The sequence below is a fragment of the Oryctolagus cuniculus genome, chromosome 11, assembly GCF_051225735.1.
Source record: "Oryctolagus cuniculus isolate XC-2025 breed Fujian yellow rabbit chromosome 11, ASM5122573v1, whole genome shotgun sequence".
NCBI classification, from domain to species: domain Eukaryota; kingdom Metazoa; phylum Chordata; class Mammalia; order Lagomorpha; family Leporidae; genus Oryctolagus; species Oryctolagus cuniculus.
The window spans coordinates 12,514,459-12,537,390 of record NC_142877.1 but is presented as its reverse complement, the minus strand read 5'-3'; the positions used below and the strand labels follow the sequence as shown (position 1 = coordinate 12,537,390).

Here is a 22,932-nt window from a genome sequence, read left to right as displayed (position 1 = left end):
AGCACCCAGGCCCCCTGAGGGAGCTCTCCCAGGGTGCCACATGGAGCGCCCACCTGAGAGGGAATTAAATTCTAACCTCTGGCACCTTGGGAATCAACAGATCCCAGATCACCTCACAGCCACCAAGCTGGAGGGCGGGAGAGCCCAAAGCGTCGGCTCCAAGGCACACGACAGCTAGTTACTGGAAAGTTCTCTAGGACGTGCGGCCAGGGGTCCACAGGATTGCCCGGAGAAAACCTCTTCTCATTCACACAGGGGCCCTCATCCCACTCCATGTGACCCATGACCCAACAGGGTCCTCCTAGAAACACTGTACACAGTGCAGGGCAGCAGAGCAGGTGCAAGACGGCTCAGCGCAGCACTGTGTGTTGTCCCCAACACGGGGGACAACCAGCGTGTCCACAAATAATGGCTCACAGCCATGCAAGGGGACGTTCTACTGCCCTCAAGAACAGAGGCATCCAACACAAAGCTTCTCCTTCAAGCTGAAAAAGCAACACATGTCCAGCGCCACGTGTGATCTGATACCAACCTCCTGAGAAAGACAGACACGCACTCATGTTTGCAGAAAAGCACGTAGGAGAGACCCCAGGGGGTGGCAGAGGGAATACCTTCCACTACGCCCCGTTGCGTCCTGGATTGACCATATGCCTCGACACTAACAAAATCAAAGTTGAAAACGAAGTATGCACACAGCTGAGTATTGCAAAAAGCAGCAGGTATGATCCGAAGCCTGCGATGAGCCAATGGAAGGGCGGGGGGTTGGGGGGGGGGGGCACACAAAACATGTAGATAAAGGAGCCGGATAACCTCGGGCTTATGACCCCCAGGGAGGAGTTTGGTGTTTGCTCTGCGCGGCCCTGGTACTCCCCAGGAACTGTGCTCAAACGGCAGAGCGTGGGTACCTGTGAAAGGCGTGAAGCTGCCCTGGGAGAACAGGTCTGTACACGTTTGTGGGTTTTTTGTTGTTGTTGTTGTTGTTGTTTTTGAGAGGCAGAAAGACCCAGAGAGTAACAGACACGTTGAGGGAGTACCCACCCATTGGCTCACCCCCCGGACGCCCGAAGCCAGAAATTCAACCCTGTCACCACGAGGGCAGCAGCAACCCAAGCACGTGGCCCCTCACCTCTGCTGCCCAGGGTCTGCACTGGCAGGAAGCTGGCGCGGGCCCTCAGGGGCGGGACAAGGCCCTACCAGGAGGCTTAAGAGCAAGGCACACGGCCAGCCCAGTCAGACAACACTGCCAGCAAGTGAGGGAACGTAAGCACATGGTGTGATCCCAGGCTTCTCTGTGGAGTGGGTGGGACCCCGGCTTGGTGGTCAGCACGTGGAGGCACGCGGGACTGGGGACCAGGAGCTGCCGGCAGATGGGCCATCAGGCAGCAGCACGGGTAACCCGGACACGGCAGCGGCAGCAGCCCACAGGGTGGCTCCTCTTGCACGGGGTTACATGGTGGTAGCCATCAGCCAAGGCCTTACCAAGCAGAAAACTTAGCAGTCTTACTGGGCCCGCTGACCAGCAAAAAACATATCTATCACGGAGACCTGCCCGGTTGCCATGGAGTACAGCTTAGAATGCTTACGACATGCTATCCTTTTTTTTTTTTTTTTTTTTTGGACAGGCAGAGTGGACAGTAAGAGAGAGAGAGAAACAGAGAGAAAGGTCTTCCTTTGCCGTTGGTTCACCCTCCAATGGCTGCCACGGCTGGCGCACTGAGGCCGGCGCACCGCGTTGATCCGATGGCAGGAGCCAGGTGCTTCTCCTGGTCTCCCATGGGGTGAAGGGCCCAAGCACTTGGGCCATCCTCCACTGCACTCCCTGGCCACAGCAGAGAGCTGGCCTGGAAGAGGGGCAACCAGGACAGAATCCGGCGCCCTGACTGGGACTAGAACCCGGTGTGCCGGCGCCACTAGGCGGAGGATTAGCCTGTTGAGCCGCGGCGCCGGCCTACGGCATGCTATCTTAACGTTATTAGCCAACCTGCTTTCCTGGATTTTATTTATGATTCCAAAAGAACCCACCAGCTTTTGGAAGGGGCCCGTCCTTCCTCAGGGCCAAGGTCAGCCTCAGCTCCCGCCACTCAATCCCATTAGCCACCCTCCCCCCCACCAACACCATGACACTGAAAAGCATTCCCATAACCTTCACAAACACGGTCACACAGAAAGCCCCAAGTCAAAACCAGGGCACGGTGGATCAGCAGCCCAGCCACCGCTCCATCGACCCCAAGGGTCCCTCCTAGGGCTGAGTTCTCCTCTGCCGAGGGTCCCCCGAGGTGTGGTTCCCATGCTGGAAATGCGAATTCTCAGGCCCTACCCCAGACCTACACAATCTAAACTCTGGGTGGGAGCCAGGGGTCTGTGTTAGGAACCTTTCCAGGGGCTGAGATGTGCCCAGCCTAAGAGACTTCAGGGCAGGGCTGAGGAGCCTGGCTCCTGCCAAAGGCCATGTGGATATTAAGACCATCATTTGGGGGGCCGGCATTGTGGCGCAGCGGGTAAAGCTGACACCTGCAGTGCCGGCATCCCGCATGGGTCCTTGGGCCTCAGTTTGAGTCCTGGCTGCCTCATTTCAAATCCAGCTCCCTGCTGTGGCCTGGGATAGCAGTAAAAGATGGCCCGAATGCTTGGGCCCCTGCACCCACGTGGGAGACCCAGAAGAAGCTCCTGGCTCCTGGCTTTGGACTGGCGCAGCTCCAGCTGTTGTGGCCAAATGGGGAATGAACCAGTGGATGGAGGACCTTTCTTTCTCTCTCTCTCTCTCTGCTTCTCTGTAACTCTGCCTTTCAAATAAATAAATAAATATTTTAAAAAATCATTCATGAGCCACACAAAATGATCAACTTAAACACCAGCCTGCTATAGATTTACTCAATTTCGACTCCCACCTATGGGTGCCTTGGCAGGGCCAGACCACGCTGGAGGTTCCCCACCCCCGCTCTAGGGTGTGTCTTCCAGCGTGGAGAACCGTGTCCCACCCGCAGCAGCCCATGGCTGCTTCCCCCCACTCTCCCGGGGTCAGCTTGAGGCTCAGGGAGCAGAAGCCAAGCAAGGAAGCAAGGCCTTGGAGAGAGAAACAAGCAGCGGACGGGCTCCAGTGCCTTATCTACACAATGGGAAGAGACAGCGAGGGGGACCAGGCTGCAAGTCCTTAGGCGCCACGGGGACCCACACGCTGCTGTCTGCATGCGGAGGCGACTTCCTGGGAAGAGGGGCCACAGCCTACCGCAGCTTCTCAGACATCCCAGCAAGAACAATTCAGCACCGGGCCAAAGGAGCTTAAACCACCGCTACGGAAGGCAGAGAGGAGACACCATCAGAAATCAAAATGTTTGTGAGCAATTTACAGCCAGCGACCGTTTCGCCCAAGCCCACGCCCTGGGAAACAAAGGGGGAAACCGAGACCCTGCCCGCGAGCAGGGAGGGCAGGGTTGGTGCAAGGCTGCCCACACCGAAGAGGATTCCAAAGCTCCCAGGCTCAGCACAAGACCAAAAGCCCAATTCTGTTTGTGTTACAAACACACCGATTCCCCCCGGAGTTAATGAGAGCTCAGCAGCTGCATCCAAGGGGCAGGAATTTAATAGATTCCAAACAACAGGCAGCAGGGGCCAGCAAGGAAGGCTGGGGGGAGACTGGGCCAGGCCTGCCGGAGAGGGAGGCAGGCAGCGGGTCGGCGGTCCCACCTCCCCACCCCAGCAGGAACAAGGCCTCTGGGGAGGGGGGTGGGGGGGCAGGACCTGGTTGTGGTCGCAGTAACAAAGCCACACCCAGACACTTTTCTCCTTTAATGATATAATCCTGACAAGGCAGACTTGCTAAGCGCCTTTCTTCGATAAACCTGGGGCAGTGCAGACTGATCTCAGCTTGCCCCCCTCCAGGATCTGGAGCCCAGCAGCGACCCTCTGTCCCCTCCCCCACCTGGAGAAGTCCGGGGATGGAGCAGTGACTCAGGCACACAGCTGGGCAGAGCAGGGAGCTCCTTGTGACATTGCACTGCAACTTTAAGGATCCAGGAAGGTCTACCGGGTAGGAAGAATGGAGCATGTGACAAGATCCTTCCCAGACCTGCGTCTTGTGAGCCACCAGAAATAACCCCTCGGCAGTCCCCGGAAGTCCTCTGGCTGAAGGGCACCCTGCTTCCTTTTGCTGTGGGTGCTGGCTGGACCACGCGCTGGTCAGAACGCTTCTCACGGGGTCCCCTCTAAGGCCCTGGCCCAAGCTACCAAGTGGCGGGTTGGATTTGAACCCAATCCACTGCACCGTGTGTCACAGTCCACTGAGCAGCAGGCAGACTGCCCAGTGCACAGTCCCGGGATTCGGAACCCTGTCCATCTTCTGCCTTTACTTCCCCTCGACTGCAGACCGAGGCGTGGGGGCAGGGAATGCCCAAGAAGGAGTTCCAGGAAGCGGGAGAGGGAGGGAGTGTGTGTCACTGGCAGATGACGCCATTCTCTCCTGGCTCTCCAGGGTCACCCAGTGGCACCAGGAGCTGCCCAGGCTGGGGTGGGGGGGGTGCCATAGGTACCTCCCCGCCAGGCGCTGGGGGTGGGGGGCGCCTGAGTCAGAGCCGTTGCTGCGGGGGCGGGGGGGGGGGCTAGGAAATGACACACCATCAGGGACCAGCTCGGCCCCTCGGGGCAAAGGCCACCGCTGAGAGCCGGCGGTTTCTGCAGGCTGCGTTTTCCCACATGATGTGGATGACAAGCCTCCGGGCCTGACGGGAGCGAGTCGGCCAACAGGCCCAGGCAGGCCTGGGAGCCACAGGAACACGGCGACCCTCTAAGCGGCTGGCCAGGTCCTGGGCAAACCAGGACAAGGGAGGCCAGGGGCGCACGCTCCGATCTCCTGGCATCACGCCGCGTGGAGAACCCAGCTCTGCTCCTGCCGGAAGTGGGGCCTTTAGGAAGCCACCCAGCCTCCCTGTGCCTTCGTGGTTCTACCAGATGGAGGCAAAGTGGCCTCCTCATCGGACTGAATGGGTTAATTCCATGACACTCCCAGCACAGACCTGGCCAAGAGGAAGCACTCGCTCGGGGGTAGCCATTCGCGGAACCCCTCCCCGGCTCCAAAACCAGGGCTCGCTTTCTCAGGGGCACACGGCACACCCACCCCACCGGTTCAGCGTCCAAAGAAAGCACCAGCCTAGACGACGTGGCCAGCAGAATCAACCCCGGAGTTTCCAGCAACTGTAAAAAGCCCGGTTCTCCCCCCAGGACTAAGAGGCGCGGCGGGCGCGGGTGTGGGCACTGAGTGGTCCAGCAGCTTCGGCTCCGGCTCACCTGCAGCCAGGCCCAACGCCTCACTCAAACAGGCCCTCCCAGAAGCAGCACAGCGGGCTCCGTAATTGGGCGTGTAAGACTCAGAGCTGGGAAGCGGGTACCCCAGGAAGCCCAGCTCCCTCCCCCACCCCGCAATTACATCATAAAGAAACAAAAGCCCAGAATTGCCTGAAATCGGGAGCTGGGGAAGGGGGATGGGGAGAGCGCAAAGGATCCCCTACATAGCAGAGCAGCTTGAGTCCCAGGGCCTCCAAAAAGCGGAACATCTGTGGGCCCAGGGTCCGCAGCCTGGGCCGGCTCCTCTGCCCGGGAACAGGAACTTCCACCCTGAGCCGGCTCGCGCGCAGGCTGGAATGAAAGGGAGACCGTGGAATGAAAGGGTGGGGCCCTCTCCTGTGGGGAAACTGCCCATGAGTCCCAGGTAGCTGGACACAGAGCAAGCGGGCGAGGGGCAGGCCACGCTGGGCAGGCCACTTACCTGCCATGGAGACCGCACAGCTGCTGCGAGGGCCCAGCCGCCGTGTTTAAAAAGCGAGCAGAGGCTCACCCACGGCAGACAGGCCTGCTTCCGGCTCCCAGCGGCTCTCCCGGGGTGGGGGGAGGGAGAAGCAGAGGCTAACAGTCACCACTTACCAGGCCAGCCCCGCTCTCGGTCGCGCTGGGCCGCCTGGAGGGACAAGGGCACGGTCACCTCTGTGCCATGGGGCAGGCAGAGGCGTCCCCAGGCTTTCACCTCTCATCTATCACCCCCGACAGCGCCTGGGCTAAGCCGCAAGTCCTCGGCGCACCGCAGCGAGGAGCCGTGTACTCCAGCAGACGAGGGAAGTCACCAGGAGACTCCTGGCCACAGCGCCAGGGTCACGGGGATGGGGCAGGGAAGAAGAGGGGTCGCGGACTGCATTTCGGAGGTGCTTTTAATTTCCCTCCTAATTGCTTCTAATTTTCTTTTAACTCTGCTGCACCTCCCCTAAAAATGAGAACAGCGTCTCTGATCCCCTAGAGCTAATCCTCGCGCGACATCTCTCGGGGAGGAGAGAAGGACACATTCGTATGTAAAAGGTGAACTCGCAGCAGCTCCCTCCCCGGCAGGACGGAAATTGCGTCCAGCTCGGGCAAAGAGGCTGATTTACAAATGAATTCAGTGTTTGGCCCTCAACAGGCAGTAGCAATTGCAACCGAGACCCTTTCTCCGGCTCAGCTGGGACCAGGCCCTCTGGAAAAAGCGACAACATCGCAACAGGAATTTCCTGGTTCAAGAATGCCAAGCGCTTTCAGACTTCACCGAGAGGCAGGGCCTCAACCCCGGCAAGACAGCACTGCCCCCACCCCCGTCTCAGCAGGCCCAGGCCCTGCAGGCTGCGTCCAGCTCGCGTGCATATTGGTGCTCCCGCAAATGTAGCCAGATATCACAAAGAGAATGCGGAGGAACCGGCTGCCCTTGGCCCGGCCCGCGTGGCTGGCTGCAGAGCCGTCTCTGCTGGCTGAGACCTGCTCGCGTTACTCAGGCTGCTGGGCCGGTCTGGGGGCCCCACCCCGGTGTGGCTCAGGTTCTGGGAAGTTCAGGTGCGGGTGCGGCAGCAGGGGGCAGGTTCACACCGAGAGGAAGCCCGGAACCGGGGCTCGGAGAAGAGATGGGAAATAAAGCGGCTCCGATTCGGAGGAGGAGCCGCGGCCTGGAACAGAGCCCTGTTCCCTACACGCCCTGGGCAGGCTCGGGCCTCTCTCAGCCACCAGTAAAAGGCGAAAGATTTATACGGTCTGAAGAGAAACCAGAGTATCAGCCACCAGTAAAGACCAGAAATTCTCCACTGAAGCACTGGGCAGGCAGGAGGGGACAGACCTCCTCCTGTGGCCTCGGCTCCTCCCACTGGGGAAGCAAAGATTTCAGCCCCGGGTTGCCCTGGCCCAGGGTGCTCGACATCCTTGGGTGGGAAGGAGTGGGGAGGCAGAGGCTGGATGAAGGCAGCCCCACAGTGCCGGTCCACGGTGGGGGGTGGGGAGTGGGGGGGCGCAGGGCTGCAAAGTGCTGGCACAGCCCAAGGGGCCAAAAATAGAGGCTGGGGGAAGAAGCAGGGGCTTGCAGGGGCCTGGGGGAACCACCGGACTGCTCCAATGCTTTCTCATCACAGCCATGTAGTTAACCCCTTAGGGTTTTTCTGACAGGCAGAGTTAGTGAGAGAGAGATAGAGAGAAAGGTCTTCCTTCCGTTGGTTCACCCCCCAAATGGCCACTAAGGCCTGCGGGCTGCGCCGATCCGAAGCCAGGAGCCAGGTGCCTCCTCCTGGTCTCCCATGGGGTGCAGGGCCCAAGCACTTGGGCCATCCTCCACTGCCTTCCTGGGCCACAGCAGAGAGCTGGCCTGGAAGAGGAGCAACTGGGACAGAATCCGGTGCCCTGACCGGGACTAGAACCTGGGGGGTGCCGGCACCGCAGGCGGAGTATTAGCCTAGTGAGCCGCGGCGCCGGCCCACTTAGGGTATCTTAGCGGAATATAACTATACTAATACTGCAACACTACCCAGCAGTCCCACCAGGGACCACGTCTGCATCCCCAGCACCCAGTAGGACCTGGCATCAATCACCTGCTACTCTAAGGCTCAGGTGTTCGGGAGAACAGTACAAAGCAGTGGTACTCAGCTGGGTCCCCTCAGCTGGGACAGGGGACATCTGGCAATGTCTGGGGACACTGGTCGTCACAACTAGGCAAGGAGAGCAGTTGCTGCTGGGATAGCCTCACAAAGGAGAAAGATCCGGCCCAGAGCACGACAAAACCCCACGCTGAAGAGACTTCCCGGGACCGCAGCAGGCTAAGCTACAGTCTGCGGTGCTGGCACCCCATGAGGGCACAGTCCCGACTGCTCTACTTCCAATCTAGCTCCCTGCTAATGCACCTGGGAAAGCAGCAGAGGACGGCCCAAGTGCTTGAGCCCTTGCACCCACATGGGAGACCTGCAAGAAGCTCCTGGCTTCAGACTGGCCCAGCCCTTGGAGATGGAACCAGAGGATGGAAGATGTCTAATTCTTCCAAATAAATAAATCTTTTAAAAAAAATCTTCAGTGAGCTCCCAGGCAGGTGCAACCCTGTGTAAACCCACCACCCACACAGGCATGGGCCTCTTTAAACAGAAAGCCCACTCCTCATGTTCCAGCTGGTGGCAGGGATGTCAGATTACAAAGAGAAGACAACAATGCACCTGTCATTCAGATACCTGGAGTACAGGGAGACTGTGGGGGAGGCCCTGCCCAGAAACACGGGGCAGCAGGAACAGCCCCCTTTCCTGGGGCACTTGGTATCTGGGAGGCCCTGTTTGGAAAACCAGCATCCGCTCATTTCCAACTCACCACAGCTGTGCCAGGAGGCAGGCCATGCGTAGCCTTGTTTTGTTGACAAGGTAACGGCAGCCCAGGGCCCCAGCAGAGCTGCAGGGAAGTGGCAGTCCATGTGCGATGGTTGAGAAACTGACTGCGGCCGAGCCAAAGGCTGAACCAGAGAAGCGCCAACAAGCACCAGCTGCAGGAGGGGAGAAGCCAGGCGCGTGGTTCTGTTTCCTCGCCAAAGGGGGCTCGCAGGTGCTGTTCATGAAGACCCCTCCCAAGAACCTGAGGAGCATGGACTGGCATCCCTTTGACTGTGCAGGCTCAAAGGCGGGCCGATGGATACAGCAGGCCCTGGTGGCCAGTGCACGCCAGGTTCCACTCCAAACCCTCCTGTGGGAGCCACCTGGTAATTCTCCATCCAAGGGGAAGGGCTGGGCTTGGCTGACATCGACATACAACCATGTCAACACAACCACAGCACCATGTCTGACTACAGGCGCCGCCACCTGGCAGCTGTGTGCCCCCAGGCGAATTACTTAGCTTCTCTGTGCCTCGGCCCACTCAGCTGTGCACATCAGACTTCCTGGTTAGGATTGGCTGGCATCGTGGCGCAGCAAGTTGAGCCACATAAATAAACAGATAAATATTTGGGGGGGGGGGGGTGAGTGGTTAGGATCCAAAGGGACAATGCATGCAGAGGGTAGGGCAAGGTGCACCAGGGACACCAGGAGTCATTTCTATGGGGAGGGGGGCACCCCTGGGGAGGGGAAGGGGACAAGGGGCCAGGAGGGCCAGGGCAGACAGGAGCAGCTAATCCGGAAATCCCAAGCCCAATTCCCCAGATCTTTTTGTATCTTCACCGTGACTTGCACCTGTTACCCCTCCCCAGCCCATGTCTGACAACGGTCCACGGGTAAGAAACAAACTCTTGGGCTGGCCAGGATTCAACCCAGGCAGGCTCCACACCGCACCAGGACTCAGGATTTCCCAGCTGAAGAAAAAGAAAAAAGAAAAAAAAAAAAGGCACAACTCCCCAGGTGGCCCAAGATGCCAGCCCCGCCCTCCTGTCTGACTAGGGCACTCTCCTCCCCACCCAGAGCAGGTGAATCCTGGCTCACTCGCTGTGTGGCCTTGGGCAGGGCACTTCACCTCTCTGAGCCTTGGAGTCTGGAGCAATCTGCAGGTGCTCTGAAGGGCGCTTCCTTCCTCCTCTCTCCCTGTTCCCGTTCAGGGCAACCTCACAGCAGCCACCAGGACAACTCAAGGCTGCTCCGCTTCCACCCCTGCCCCCTGCAGCACCTCAGACACCCAAAGCTCCCTGCAAGGGGCTTCCTACAGAGACACAACCTCTTACCAAGACCTACACACCCACGGGAATCTGGTCCTGACCCCTTTGCGCCCTCACACACACTATGGCCTCCTTGCTGCTCCTCAGACAAGCCTAGCTCATTTGCATTTGGTTGGCCCCTCCTTCTAGAATGTTCCCTGGTCCATCTATCTTCTCATCTCCCCAGAGAAGGCTTCCCCTGCCTGCCCCAGCCTCCAGCCTCCTTATTAGATCATCCTCAGGTGGTATATGTTTTCCCTTCACTGGAACCATCCCTGGCTGAGAATTAGCAAAACTTGCTGTTTGTTTTTTTCTGTTGCTGATTCACTAGTTTGTTGTATCCCCTCCAGACCGTGAGTTCCATCTCAGCCTCTGTCCTCCGTAGCCCAATGCCAGGCACACGAACTGGCTCACAGGTGTCCCACACACCTGGCCCACTCACTGAGCGACGGAACAGGCTGACTCCCAGGACTCCGCGTCTCCTCCCCTAAGAATCTCTTCCAGCGAACCCAGAAGTCCGCAGGGCAGGGAAACTGCAACAGGGCACCCGGCCTTTTCAGAGACGAGAGGGGCCCTGGCACGGGCGAGGTCCCTTCCAACAGGTCCTCAGCCTCTCTGGGTTCTTCTTGCCCACTTCCCCCAAAAGTAGGGGACTGAGTCAGGTTTTACATCCTTAGCGTGTGCGGCCAGGCGATTCTATTCAAAACCCAAGGCAGGAAACCCAGGAGGCTTTCTTTGGCCACCAATCTCCCCAGTTCTCCCCATTCTTCTCGGGTGAGAGCTACTGTTTCAGACCCACTGAACAGTTAAAAAAAAAAAAAAAAGCACACAGGAGGAAGCGATGTCTCACTACTAGCAGAACATCACCCTCACACACTGTAATACCATTTAACAGGATTTCCAGCCTACTTCTGGGCCCTTTTTTAGACCCTCTGAAAGCTGAGGATCTCTCTGGCCACCACACTCTGGGCCCTCAGCCTTTCTAATCCACAGATCCTCCAGTTCAGCCCCCGAACCCTGATTACTATGACGCCCAGCTCATCAAGCAGGCGGCAGGTGCACACGCAGCCATGTGGGCCCAGACTTGAAGAGGGAAAGTGGAAAAAATTACTTTTCAAGTTCATCTTCCCTGCGTCCCACTTAATGGCCATGGCAGAGAGAAATTGAATCTGTTCTTCCTGTCTCTGTCCGGGCTTCTCAGAACGGCGGCCAACCCCCATGGCAGAAAGCACTCGAGATGTTAAAGATGTGTCTGTGTACAGCAGGCCCCCCAAGCTCTCATCAGTAGCTGCTGGTACGTGGTCCCAAAGCAAGGACGAGCGACCTGGCTTGAAAGACAGTCCGGGCCAGCCGGCGCTGTGGCTCAATAAACTAATCCTCCGCCTGCGGCGCCGGCACACCGGGTTCTAGTCCCGGTTGGGGCGCTGGATTCTGACCCGGTTGCTCCTCTTCCAGGCCAGCTCTCTGCTGTGGCCCGGGAAGGCAGTGGAGGATGGCCCAAGTCCTTGGGCCCTGCACCCGCATGGGAGACCAGGAGAAGCATCTGGCTCCTGGCTTCGGATCAGCGTGGTGCGCCGGCCGCGGCGGCCATTGGAGGGTGAACCAACGGCAAAAGGAAGACCTTTCTGTCTCTCTCTCTCACTGTCCACTCTGCCTGTCAAAAAGGGAAGGAGGGAAGGAAGGAAGGAAGACTGTCCCAAACCGAAGTGTGGGCATGGAGTGAGTGAGTGGAGGGTCTTTAAGGAGATGGGGCTGGAACCAGGTCAGCTCTGCCACTAGAGAACCCTACTGACAGCTGGGAGATGAACCAACCATCTAGGAGGTGACCAATCGGGGGCCAGGAAAGCAGCCTGCTAACTTCAGACATGGCCTCTGCCATCGGAGCCCAACTTAAGCACCCAGTGCTGGGTGCTAGTTAAAAAAAAAAAAAATTCATTTATTCATTCATTTGAAAGTCAGAATTAGAGACAGAGATCTTTCATCCCCTGGTTCACTCCCCAAATAGCCACAATGGCCAGGACTGGGCCAGGCCAAAGCCAGAGGCCAGGAGCTTCATCCCAGTCTCCCATGTGCGTGCGGGGCCCAAGCACTTGGACCATCTTTTGCTGCTTTCTCAGGCGCATCAGCAGGGAGCTGGATCAGAAGAGGAGCAGCTTGTATACAAACCAGTGCCCATATGAATGCCAGCCCTGCCGAGGGTGGCTTTACCCACTGCGCCACAGCGCCGGCCCCGGGTGCGGCTGCTAAAATTTAAGTTGGGGCAGGCATTTGAGGACCCTGTGTCCCACATAGGAGGGACTGGGTTCAAGTCTCCTTTCAAACAGCAGGTGGTGGTCCGAGTACTTGAGTCCTTGCCACCACATGGGAGACCAGGATGGCACTCCAGGCTCCCAGCTTTAATCTAACCAAGTCCAGGCTGTTGCAGGCATTTGAGGAGTAAGCCAGCACACAGACAGGAGGTCGAGGTCTCTCTCACAAGTTTAAGAAGGTGTCAATATTTAAATACTGGCGATTCGAAAATCCAGATGTCTAACTTCTCTTAAAAAGCGAAGTAGAATCCTAAGAGCTGGCCACCCCGGGCCTCAGATCCACACACAACAGCACTGCAGGCTGCCCCTCCGGGTGGAATTTGAGACTCCCTGTTTGCCATGCTCTCCATTATTCTTAACTCTCAGATAATTAAATCTAACCTTGAAAATCCCTTGAAGGGCCTAACAGGGCAGGGGAAGCCAAGAGCAGTGAGGTCAGCAGAGGCCTTGGAGCCGAGGGATATTTTTGTTCTAGGAAGTTCAATATGCATCGTGCAGGGTTTTGCTAATTTTGTAAGCGTGGAGCAGGGAGCGATGGTGAGAACACATCAAACTCTTCACCACGCTGGTCACCTGGCAGCTTTTCCTCTGCAGACTCTGGCTTGCTGCAAGCAGAGGCACTGATGTTATAATCTGGATAAAAACCCAGTGACCCTTTCTCTTGTCCCTTCAAGTTCACGTTTACAGTTCTTGGAAGAGATCCTGGCTCTCAAGAGCATCTACAGAGCTGCTAGTATGAGTCCCCAGCTCTGGGTCAGTGCAAACAGGCGAGGGACACCCGATCAATAAGCAGCCACAACAGTGAGTGGAGGCTGCAGAGCCCGGCCCAGCTCCGTGAACCACCCTCTAGAACTTGACCCCCATCGGCGCCAAGACGCCAAAGGGCCTGACAGCAAGAAGTGCCAACTTGGGAAGATGGCAAGAAAGCACATTTTTGGCAGAACTTCTCAGAGTTAACACAGGCAGGCCCAGGAGGGTCTGGTCAAGGTGAACTTGAACTCTGCCCTCTCCTGCTGTGGTGGTCTCAGGCTAGATGTTGGCAGCCACTGCACCGAGCTGCAAACAAATCCATTCATCTATGAAGCCTCTTCAGCTGTGCTAGCCTGCAGACCCTTCCCCTAGTGACAGCAATGCTAACGTGGCCGCCCCAGCCACAGGCGCCCACTGGCGCCCACCGCCAGTACCGCCCAGCAAGAATTTTTTTTTCCCCTAATGTAAATTTCAATAGCCACAGACAGCGCCAGCAGCCACGCCGAGGAGCTCGGCTGCAGGAGCTGCCTGTTACAACAAGGGAGCAGCCTGGCAGGCAAGCAGGCGCTCAGAATGGCTGCCCAGCCCCATCGGCCCTGAGGGACTTGGCGGCCAAATTCAAGGCCTGGGGAGTTGGTGCCTGGTGTATAAGGACTTCCTTTGCTTCCTCCAACAGTGCCACTTGGAAATTCTCAAAACTTCAGTATGCATAAGAATTCCGGGTCAAAGCTGATGACTTTTTCCTGGGCAATGTAAGGGATCTTCCAGGGTGATTTTGACCTTGGAATCTAACGGACGCCACTGCAGGAGAAGGGGGAACCCAGGCCTCAGAGGAAGTGGACAGGGCGAGGGGAAGTGGATCCTGGGGGAAACCGGCAGGGCCAGTGCCTGTGCAGCACCGTGTAGGTTCTGCAGGGCCCTGCGGAGCTGCCCCCAGGCCAGCAAAGACAGACCAAGGCCTGGAATCTCCTGTGGTCCTCGGCCCCAGAACCGGGGAGTCTCCCGCGTTGAGAAGAGCCCACCATCAGACGTGGTAATAAGTCAGGAAGGAAAGAAACCGGGCGGAAGAGGCCCTTTCAAAGAGGGCTGCGTCCCCAGAGGGAAGAGAAAGGCCACCAATTGTTTCAGAGAGAGCAGACATTCGAGCCGGGTAATTATTTCCAGACACTGGATTACGCTGCAAACAAAGCCATCCCCTCCGGCCCAAAGGCTGCTTTTTACTTCATTCTCCAGGATGAAAGTTCTATCTATCCGACAGACACACGCAGGCCATCATTCATTCATTCATTCATTCACAATAAAGGTTTGCTGTGAGCTGCCTGGAACGGTGAGACAGGCACGGGGGAACCGCCTGGACAGAAACCAAAGGCACTCGCGTCACGCGGAGGCCAGCACAGAAAGGAGAGGGGATGGTGATCTTCCAGGCACAGACAGAGAGGCCTGTGGTCACAGGCGGCTCGCCCAAGGATCCGTGGCAGTCACAGTGACTGCACCAACCAGAGAAGGGCACAGACAGAGGGGCCACGAGGTGGGCAGGAGCCAGTCCACCAGGACTGCAGGAGTCTGGGTTTCATCTTGAAAGCCGAAGCAAGAACACTGAGGGAGGTGGGCGCTGTGGCGCAGTGGGTTAATCCTCTGCCTGCAGCACCAGCATCCCATATGGGCGCCGGTTCTAGTCCTGGCTGCTCCACTTCCGATCCAGCTCTCTGTGATGACCTACGAATGCAACAGAAGATGGCCCGAGTCCTTGGGTTCCTACACCCTGAAAGAAGAAGGACATAAGCCTCGGCCATTCTCCCTCACTGCCCAAAAGAGATAAACTTTGGAATGTATTCACCCTACATGGGAGACCCAGAAGAAGCTCCTGGCTCCTGGCTTCAGATCGCCCCAGCTTCAGCCTTTGTGGCCATTTGGGAGTGAACCAGCAGATGGAAGACCTTTCTCTCCGTCTCTCCCTCTCACTGTCTGTAACTCTACCTCGCAAATAAATAAAACAAAATCTTAAAGAAAAAAAAAAAAAAACACTGAGGTTTATAAAGCAGGAGGGGGTAGCCAAGAGAGACTCTGCTTCCCGAAGGGTAGGGGTGGAGGTGGGGAGGGGGACAGGTAACAGTGAGGGCAACTCAAAGACCAGCATACTTTCACGGGAGAAAGGTTGCAGAGGAGTGATGTTAGGACCCAGTACTGTAAGAAACTGACCAAGAGAGGCCAAAGAACAGCGGAACCGAGAACAAGTCCCAGGCCCCGGGCCTAGATGAGCCGCACAGTGTCAGGTGTGTTCACGGCAGAGGAAAAGCAGGTGTCTGGATCGGGGAGGAGGGGAGGGCTGAGAGAGTTCACTCTGCCCATGAACAACAGGGCAGGGAGGCCAGGTGGGCGGCTGGCCCTCAGCATCATGACTCAGGAGAAACTGAGGTCGGAAACAGACATGCGTGAGTCATAGAGACCTGAGTGCCATTACTCAGAGAAAGAACACAAGCTGCCAGTAACCCCAACAGCCGGTGGCCGGAGAGGGGAGGAGGAGGTACCACGGAAGTCGGGGCTGTGGTGGCCAAAAAGCCACAGGGACCGTTCCCAGAACGAGCAGCAACGTCCAGCACGGCCAAGGCCAAGGACTGAAAATCCTCCCCCAGAAAAAGCAACGGGGACCCTCCCGGAGCTCAGGGAAGTCAATCGGTGACTGCGAGGGGCAGAGCTGAGCGGGCAGAGCGGACGCAGGGGATCCTTGTAGAAAGTCCAGCCCTGAGGAAGAAACAAGAAACAGGACGGAAGCTGGAAGCAAGGAGGCAGCGGCAGGGTCACGAGCGCCGGGGCAGGGTCACGAGAGCCGGCGCAGCAGCCCTGAGCGTGCTCCCAGGGCCGTGCGTTCCTCGGAAGGTTAACCACATCACAGTCATTCCCTACGACCCTGCAGCTCTGCCTGCAGGTCCAGGCCCAAGAGAAATGAAACACACGGGACCGGCGCTGTGGCACGGCGGGTTAAAGCCCTGGCCTGCAGCGCCGGCACCCGATAAGGGCACGGGTTCAAGGCCCAGCTGCTCCACTTCTGATCCAGCTCCTGCTATTGCGCCTGGGAAAGCAGCAGAGGATGCCCCAAGTGCTTGGGCCCCCGCACTCATGAGGGAGACCCAGAAGAAAGCTCCTGGCTCCTGTCTTGGGCCCGGCCCAGACCCAGCCATTACAGCCCGCTGGAGAGGGAACCAGCGACTGGAAGATCTCCCTCTCACTCTGCCTGTTTTTACAGAGAGAGAGAGAGAGAGATGCCCCCTGTCTACATGACACATCCCCAGGCAGAGAGTGTGGGCGAGTGGCTGCTGGGGCAGGGCACGGGGTGCCTAGGTCACAAGCATGGGATTTCTTTCCAGGACAATGAAAATGTTTGATTTTTTTTTAAAGACTTATTTATTTTATTTGAAAGAGTTACGGAGAAAGGAGACACAGCAAGAAACATCTTCCATCCACTGGTTCATTCCCCAAATGGCCACAGCTGCCAGAGGCTGGACCAGCCAGAAGCCAGGAGCCAGGAGCTTCACCAGGGTCTCCTCCATGGACACAGGGGCCCAAGGACTTGAGTCATCTGCTGCTGCTGCTTTCTCAAGTGCCTTAGTAGGGAGCTGGGTCAGACACAGAGCAGCCGGGACTCAAATGGGTGCCCATATGGGATGCCAGCATTGCAGGTAGCGGCTTAACTTGCCTCGCCACAGCGCCGGCCCCAGTGAACATTTACTGAAATTCAGTGTGGTGTTAGGAGCAGATCTGGGACCACGGGGCTGTACCTCGATGCAGAACTGTCTGCTGGAAGCTACGTCTCAGTAAGGACGCTGTTTTTTAAACATCACTGCAATCTGCAGGTGGTTTTGCAAAGAAGGTTGACAACGGTCCCTTGCAGACACAGTCCTCCAGAATAGGAACGGTCACGCACACATACACCACGGGTTAGCCTTCAGAAAGGGCAAGCTCAAGGTTTCCACAAGGAACCACAAGGCCCAACTGCAGAGGCGGCCGACGGGAGGCCCATGGACACGCCCGGAAGGGACAGTGCTGGCTGAGCAAGGTCTGGAAAGCCAAGCTCAGACGTCGGCCTCGTCAGCAGAGGAACTATCTGGCCGGTTCTCTGACTTGCCAATAAATCCTCTGGTCTGCACCACGCAAGGACTGTCGGAGACGTAAACGAGCCAAAAACGGTTAAAAACGCCGATGCTAGTTTTTTGAAAGAATGCTCCTTGGCATGTCTGTGTGGCCCTGTGATTTCCTAGTGTTTAGTGTTCTATTTGCCTGAAGAGTTTCCTTGAAAAACGACAGAAGGTCTCCATCTCACAGCCAAGTCCATAAAGAAGCCCTTCGTGAAAGTCTTAATTTACACACAACAGTGAGAACCGGGAGCCTGTACTGATTAAGGTGGGGGCTGGTGAGCAAATCGCTATAATTGTATATTCCCTCGCATCCTGTCTCCGAGAAGTAGCCACGCTCAGGCCAACCGCGGCACCAACGACACTGTTCAGGATTTTAATATCGTGAGCTTCCGCTGCATCTGTGCCTGCTTTATCCAGGGCCTCACTCCCTTGTGCTCATGACATTACACAGACATTTTTGAAAATGCTCTCAGCCTCAGCAGCCCGGCAGCCACACGCCACAATCTACCGCAAACGCACACATGACGGGACCGAGAGATGCAGGCGGTACGGACAGGGCGGCCTTTGTTTGAGACGTGAGCTGCACTCGAGAGTCATTTCTCATTTCTCAGACCCCGAGTCCCCGGCCTTCGAGGGAGGGGCTCGTCGCCTGGCCAGAATCCTGCAAGGAACTGTGCTGTGACCAGTCCCGCGCAGAGAATGCAAACTGACAGTCCTCGGCCATGCCTGACCCAGACATGTGTTTAGCTGGGTTTGTGCATGGTCTTTGAGAAACCAACCTACATAGACCACATTTCTAAATCAGGCAAGGGAAAAAAAAATCCCATCTGGCAACACTGGGTGAGCCGTATTCCTGCTGGTAAGGCATCAGATGGAGGCCCCGCCCGCCCGAGGACAGGCACTCCCTCTCCCCCCAAGTCCCAGCATGCCCTGGGACCAGCCACAGTCACTGCCCCAAAGACATCTGACGTGGAACCCCGAGACAGCCATAGGTGGGTGCAGGTGCGGACAAAGGGTCACAATGGGAGACAGAACCTGTGCCAAGTGCCCTTACTCTGCCCTTTGATGAATCCACAAAGCTTCAGTTGCCTTCGCTGTCAAATGGGACTAGCGATGCCCCACATCTAGGCCTTGTGAGAAGAAAGTGGCCTGCATCCAGCCCCTGCCCCCAAGTAAGCGGTACGCGTTCACCACTCACGGGCCCCACAGACACATCCGGCATCCGGGCGGAGCGTCCGGCTTACACCTGCAGATCTTCAGCAGCTCATGACCCAAGGACACGGAGGTCCAGCTGACGTCTCCTGAGAGCTGACACACTGCGCTGCGTGCCAAGGCTGCCACCACGGCAACGCCTGACACGGAACTGACGCCGCGTCCCAGGCAGAAGGGTGTCCACGTTGAAGCTCAGCTGGAGCACCTGTGGGACTGCACCGACTAAACGAGGATGAACGAATCCTGCGCCGGGTATTGTCAGAGCTTCTAAGTTCCCCACCCGGAGGACGGCTCAGGGCCCCTTTACCTACAGGTGGGGAGTGACAAGGCCGGAGCCGCAGAGGTCACTCACCCCCTCTGGAGGGACTATGTCTTCATGGGTGGGGGCAGTGTTGATGGCGCCAAGTCCAGGCCCAGCCATTCCTGCCCCACGCCCTAGGGCGGCCTGGACCTTCCCAGCGATGTCTAAAGCCAGCTGACCCCTCCAGACCTTCTCCTTCCTGCCCAAGCCACCAGAGCTGGCTTCCGCCACTCACAGCCAAAGAGCCCTGCGGGAAGGGTGCCCTTTGAGGACTGAGCACTGAACCTCCCAACCACAGGGAACAGGGATCGATGCGCACTCGCTGAGCCCCGCTCATCACACTGGGGCCTGAGCTGAGATCATCACGACCCAGAGAGACAGGGAACCTTCATCCCGGTCCACCTTCACAACCCCAGCGAGCCAGGCCCTCGAACACGCAATTTCTTCGGCTGACGCAGTGGCTCCATCACCAGGGTTCCACAGAAACAGCAGCCATCCCTGAGAGATCCCTGAGAGATGGCAGCTCCGCCCCACACAAAGCCAGCCTCCTGGGGAAGAGAGCAAGGTCTCCCTCCAAGCTAGGGGACCCCTTCCTCCATGGACTCCCCCATCGAAGCCACACTGAGCAAACACGCACACTACGGTCCTAGCGTCAGAATCCCAGATCAAGAGGCGTTTCCATCTGACCCCGAGCCTGCCTGCTGGGCAACCCTACCCGATTCACTGTACCCACCAGGCAGGGGCTCTGTCTGGGCCTGGTTTCCACATTTACTGGGGCAGAGGGGCGTGCAGCAGAACAGCGAGGAGCTGGCTCTGTGCACCTGTCAACCTACCGGTCCCTCCAAGTCACTTCTAATCAAGACGGAGGCTTCCCGGGGCTCACCTGGCCCAACACCATTCGGAGCACTCTGCCAGTGTGAGCAATTTCATCTCAACCCCAACCCTCTATCATTATCGTCATCCCCCGTCAGGGAATGAAACGGAGGCACAAACGATAACGGAGTTAGGAAGGGGCAAGCCAGAAATGGGGGTCTGGCTCTGGTAGCCCATCTTTTAAGCCTCCATGCCATCCCAGCTCCCGGTTGGAAGGGAAGGGCAAGCACTGTGGGCTCGTCTGCGGGCAAGGAGCTTGTATTCTGGCAGGACAAACTACGAAAGCACAAGGCCAGGGCAAGGGCTGTGGACGAACTCAGTGTCACTGGGAACGTTCTAGATGCTGCAATGTTCAGTGATCCTGGTCTGGGCCGTGGTCTGTCTACACAGGTTCAAGTTCATCCAGCCGGATGCCCGCCTGGTGAGTGGTGGCAGCCAGCTGTCCCACTGTTGGGGAGGGAGGTTACAGTTAAGTCAGGGGACAAGGCAGAGCGATCCATGCAAGAATGGATTAATGTTAGAGTCAAGTGTATGCGCACACACTTAGCGGATATAGACACCTAAGGGAGACGCTGCTGAACCCACACTGTCTCCAGGCTCCGCCAGCTCAGCCTGGAAGTCAAAATACTCCAGGACCACAGAGCACACCCAAGCAACCAAATTTTGGTGTCCAGGACTGGTGCTGTGGCGTAGCACGTAAAGTCGCCACCTGCAGCGTCGGCATCCCAAATGGGCACCAGTTCAAGTCCCGACTGCTCCACTTCTGATCCAGCTCTCTGCTAATGCACCTGGGAAAGCAATAGAAGATGGCCCAAGTGCTTCCGACCCTGCATCCATGTGGGAGACCTGGATGAAGCTCCTGGCTCCTGGCTTTGGTCTAGCCTGGCCCAGCCCTGGCCACTGTGACCATTTGGGGAGTGAACCAGAGAATGGAAGATCTTTCTTTCACTCTCTCTAACTCTGCCTTTCAAATAAATAAAATAAATCTTTGAAACAAAAACAAATGTGGTATCTAAAACCATTCTCTAATAAAAGGCACCAGGGTCCTTGGGGAAATGGCTGTTTCTAGGCTGACAGAACACACACAGGATGATTCTAGAGCACCTTGCAGTACCAGAAAACAAGAAATACCCAAGAAATCCAGACACGCCTCACGACGGGCTGTCGAACGGCCGGACAACACGTGACGCTGGACTGAATCCCAAAACCTAAGATGGTTGTTTCCCCGGTCCCTACTGAAGAAACAAGCCAAGGATGAAAGGACAAACGTCCCACATGGAAACAAGAGGTCCTGGTAACCTGCGGACGCGGCCCTCACCCCGAGTGTGGGTCATACCTGTGCCCACCCGCCAAGAAGCAGAGCACGGGGCAGAGTGGCCACGGCCACCCCCTGATATGACGAGACGAAATGGCACCGGGCCTCTGGGCTCTCCCTCCCGAAGGCTAACTGCGAGGAACCCATCAAGCTGACGGAACACCCCACGAGCCACCTGACCAGTACGCCTCCCAACTGTCGGCCTCCCCAAAAACGAAGTGGGAGAAACCGGCCCCACCCAGAGACCTGACACCCGAGAGAGACGTGGTGAACTGGGAACAGGCGAGGAACCTTGTGGGAGATTTTAAAAACTGGAATACAAGCTGGTAATCTGCCAACTGTGACTGAGACAAATAAGCCACACGAATGCGTGACAGCAGCGACAGGGGAAGCCCACATCTCACATCAGGTACCTGGGTTCAAGTTCGGCTCCAGCGGATCCTGGGAGGCGGTGGTGATGGCCCAAGTAGCTGAGCTCCTGCCACCCATGTGGGAGATCTGGACGGGCATCTGGGGAGTGAGCCAGCATATTCTCTCAAGTAAATAAAAAAAGCTATAATTCTTTTTTAAAAAAGATTTATTTATTTGAAATGCAGAGTTAGAGAGAGAGAGAGAGATTCTATCTACTGGTTCACTCCCCAGATGGCTGCGATAGCCAGGGCTGGGCCAGGATAAAGCCCGAGCACTTGGGCCATCCTGTTTTTCCCAGGTCACCAGCAAGGAGCTGGACAGGAAGTGCAGCAGCCGGGACTGGAACCGGCACTAATATGGGATGCTGGCCTCACAGGCGCCACTTAGCCTGCTGAGCCACAACGCCGGTACCAATATTTTTAAATTTAAAAAGTCTCAGCACTCTCTTCATGACTCCTCTGCACATTTGGGATTCGGTGTATTTTTGAAGTCTGACAGAGCGCGATGGAATGACTGCCTCAGACGAATCCCGAGATGAATCTGAGCAGCGAGACAGGCAGGCAGGCTGCAGGGTGGCTCGGACACAACAGGGCAAAGGGCCCGAGGCTCCAGGAGGGCCCAGGAGGACTACGTCACTTGAGTGGACAGAGAGACAGGGCCCGAGGTGACCGGGAGGCCACAGGGGAGCAGAGGCGAAGCGGCTGGCCCAGGCAGGCAGGTCACAGCCACAGCAGACGGGGCCTACGGGAGCTGGGAGCGCGTCGGAGGGAGGGGAAGGGGGCTTCTTTTGTCCTGGATGCTGGCAGGAGGAGGACAGGGGTCAAGCGGATGCAGAAAAGGAACAATGGTCACTCCAGGGTGGCCACGCCCCAGACAGCGGGAAAGGCCAGCCCGGCGGGGTGTGCGGGGGAAGGAAGATGAGACATCTCCACACTCACACCTGCCCTGGTAGGCGACCACGGGACACCACGGGCGGGTCCAGGCGGACTCAGCCTCGGAGCAGCCCCCACGGCCGCTTCCCACCCAGGAGAAGCCTGGATCTCATCAACAAAATGGGAGCGGCATCCCCTACCATCCCCCACCTCACCAAGGGATCGGAGGAATCCAGCCAGAGGGGGCTACTGTCATGAGAAAAGCCTGGATCCAAATCCAATACCCATTCCATGAGCAGAGGGACAGACAAGTGTCCAGGCCTCCACAGGAGAGCAGAAAGACCCACCCACAACCGGGCTCCTCTCCAGGGCCCGACCCGCTCCACCCTGGGTCCCCCGGGCCACAAGGCAGCTGGCCAGTGGCACCTGCTCATCCACCTCAGCGAAGAGGCTTTCTCCGCCCGATGAAGACCCAGCCCACTCTCCCAGGAGCCCCAGCACAAACCACCCAGCAAGGCAACATGCCCTCCCTCCTCTCTAAATCCTGCCCTGTCCAAGAGCAGCCAGCCCCCCTTCTCGGGCACGGACCCCCCAGCTTCGGCCCAAATGCCACGCTGCCTTACACAAACCTTCAAAGCGCATTTTTGTTTCGGCCTTTAGAGATTCTCCTTTTGTGAATCTCTCCAGCCAGGCCAAGTGTCCTGCAAGAGCCTCACCACCCCTCCAGCTGTCCCCTCTCCCTGCCGCACCCCCCCCTTTCCCCAGAAGCCACCGCGGCTCAGGGCTGCAAGCTTGGAGCAGGTGCTCGGTGACTCGTGAAAAAATGAAAAC

The 22,932-nt window shown here is 57.5% G+C and overlaps 1 protein-coding gene across 49 annotated transcripts in view; it reads right to left on the bottom strand.

The window, feature by feature from the left end:
• The window catches only part of ZMYND8 (zinc finger MYND-type containing 8), a 106,349-nt gene that overhangs the window by 72,800 nt on the left and 10,617 nt on the right, over positions 1-22,932 (bottom strand). For 2 of the 49 annotated variants that reach the window (XM_008274799.5, XM_070051750.2), the window contains exon 1: positions 5,759-7,085. The exons of 44 other annotated variants lie outside the window; for them this stretch is intronic. In XM_008274799.5, the coding sequence (XP_008273021.3) occupies positions 5,759-5,765 (7 nt within the window). In that variant the 5' untranslated portion in view covers positions 5,766-7,085. Of the gene's footprint in view, positions 1-5,758; positions 7,086-8,622; positions 8,885-9,747; positions 9,861-22,932 lie in introns of those variants that run through there. 3 more of the 49 variants (XM_089307898.1, XM_089307876.1, XM_070051752.2) reach the window with 3 other exon arrangements.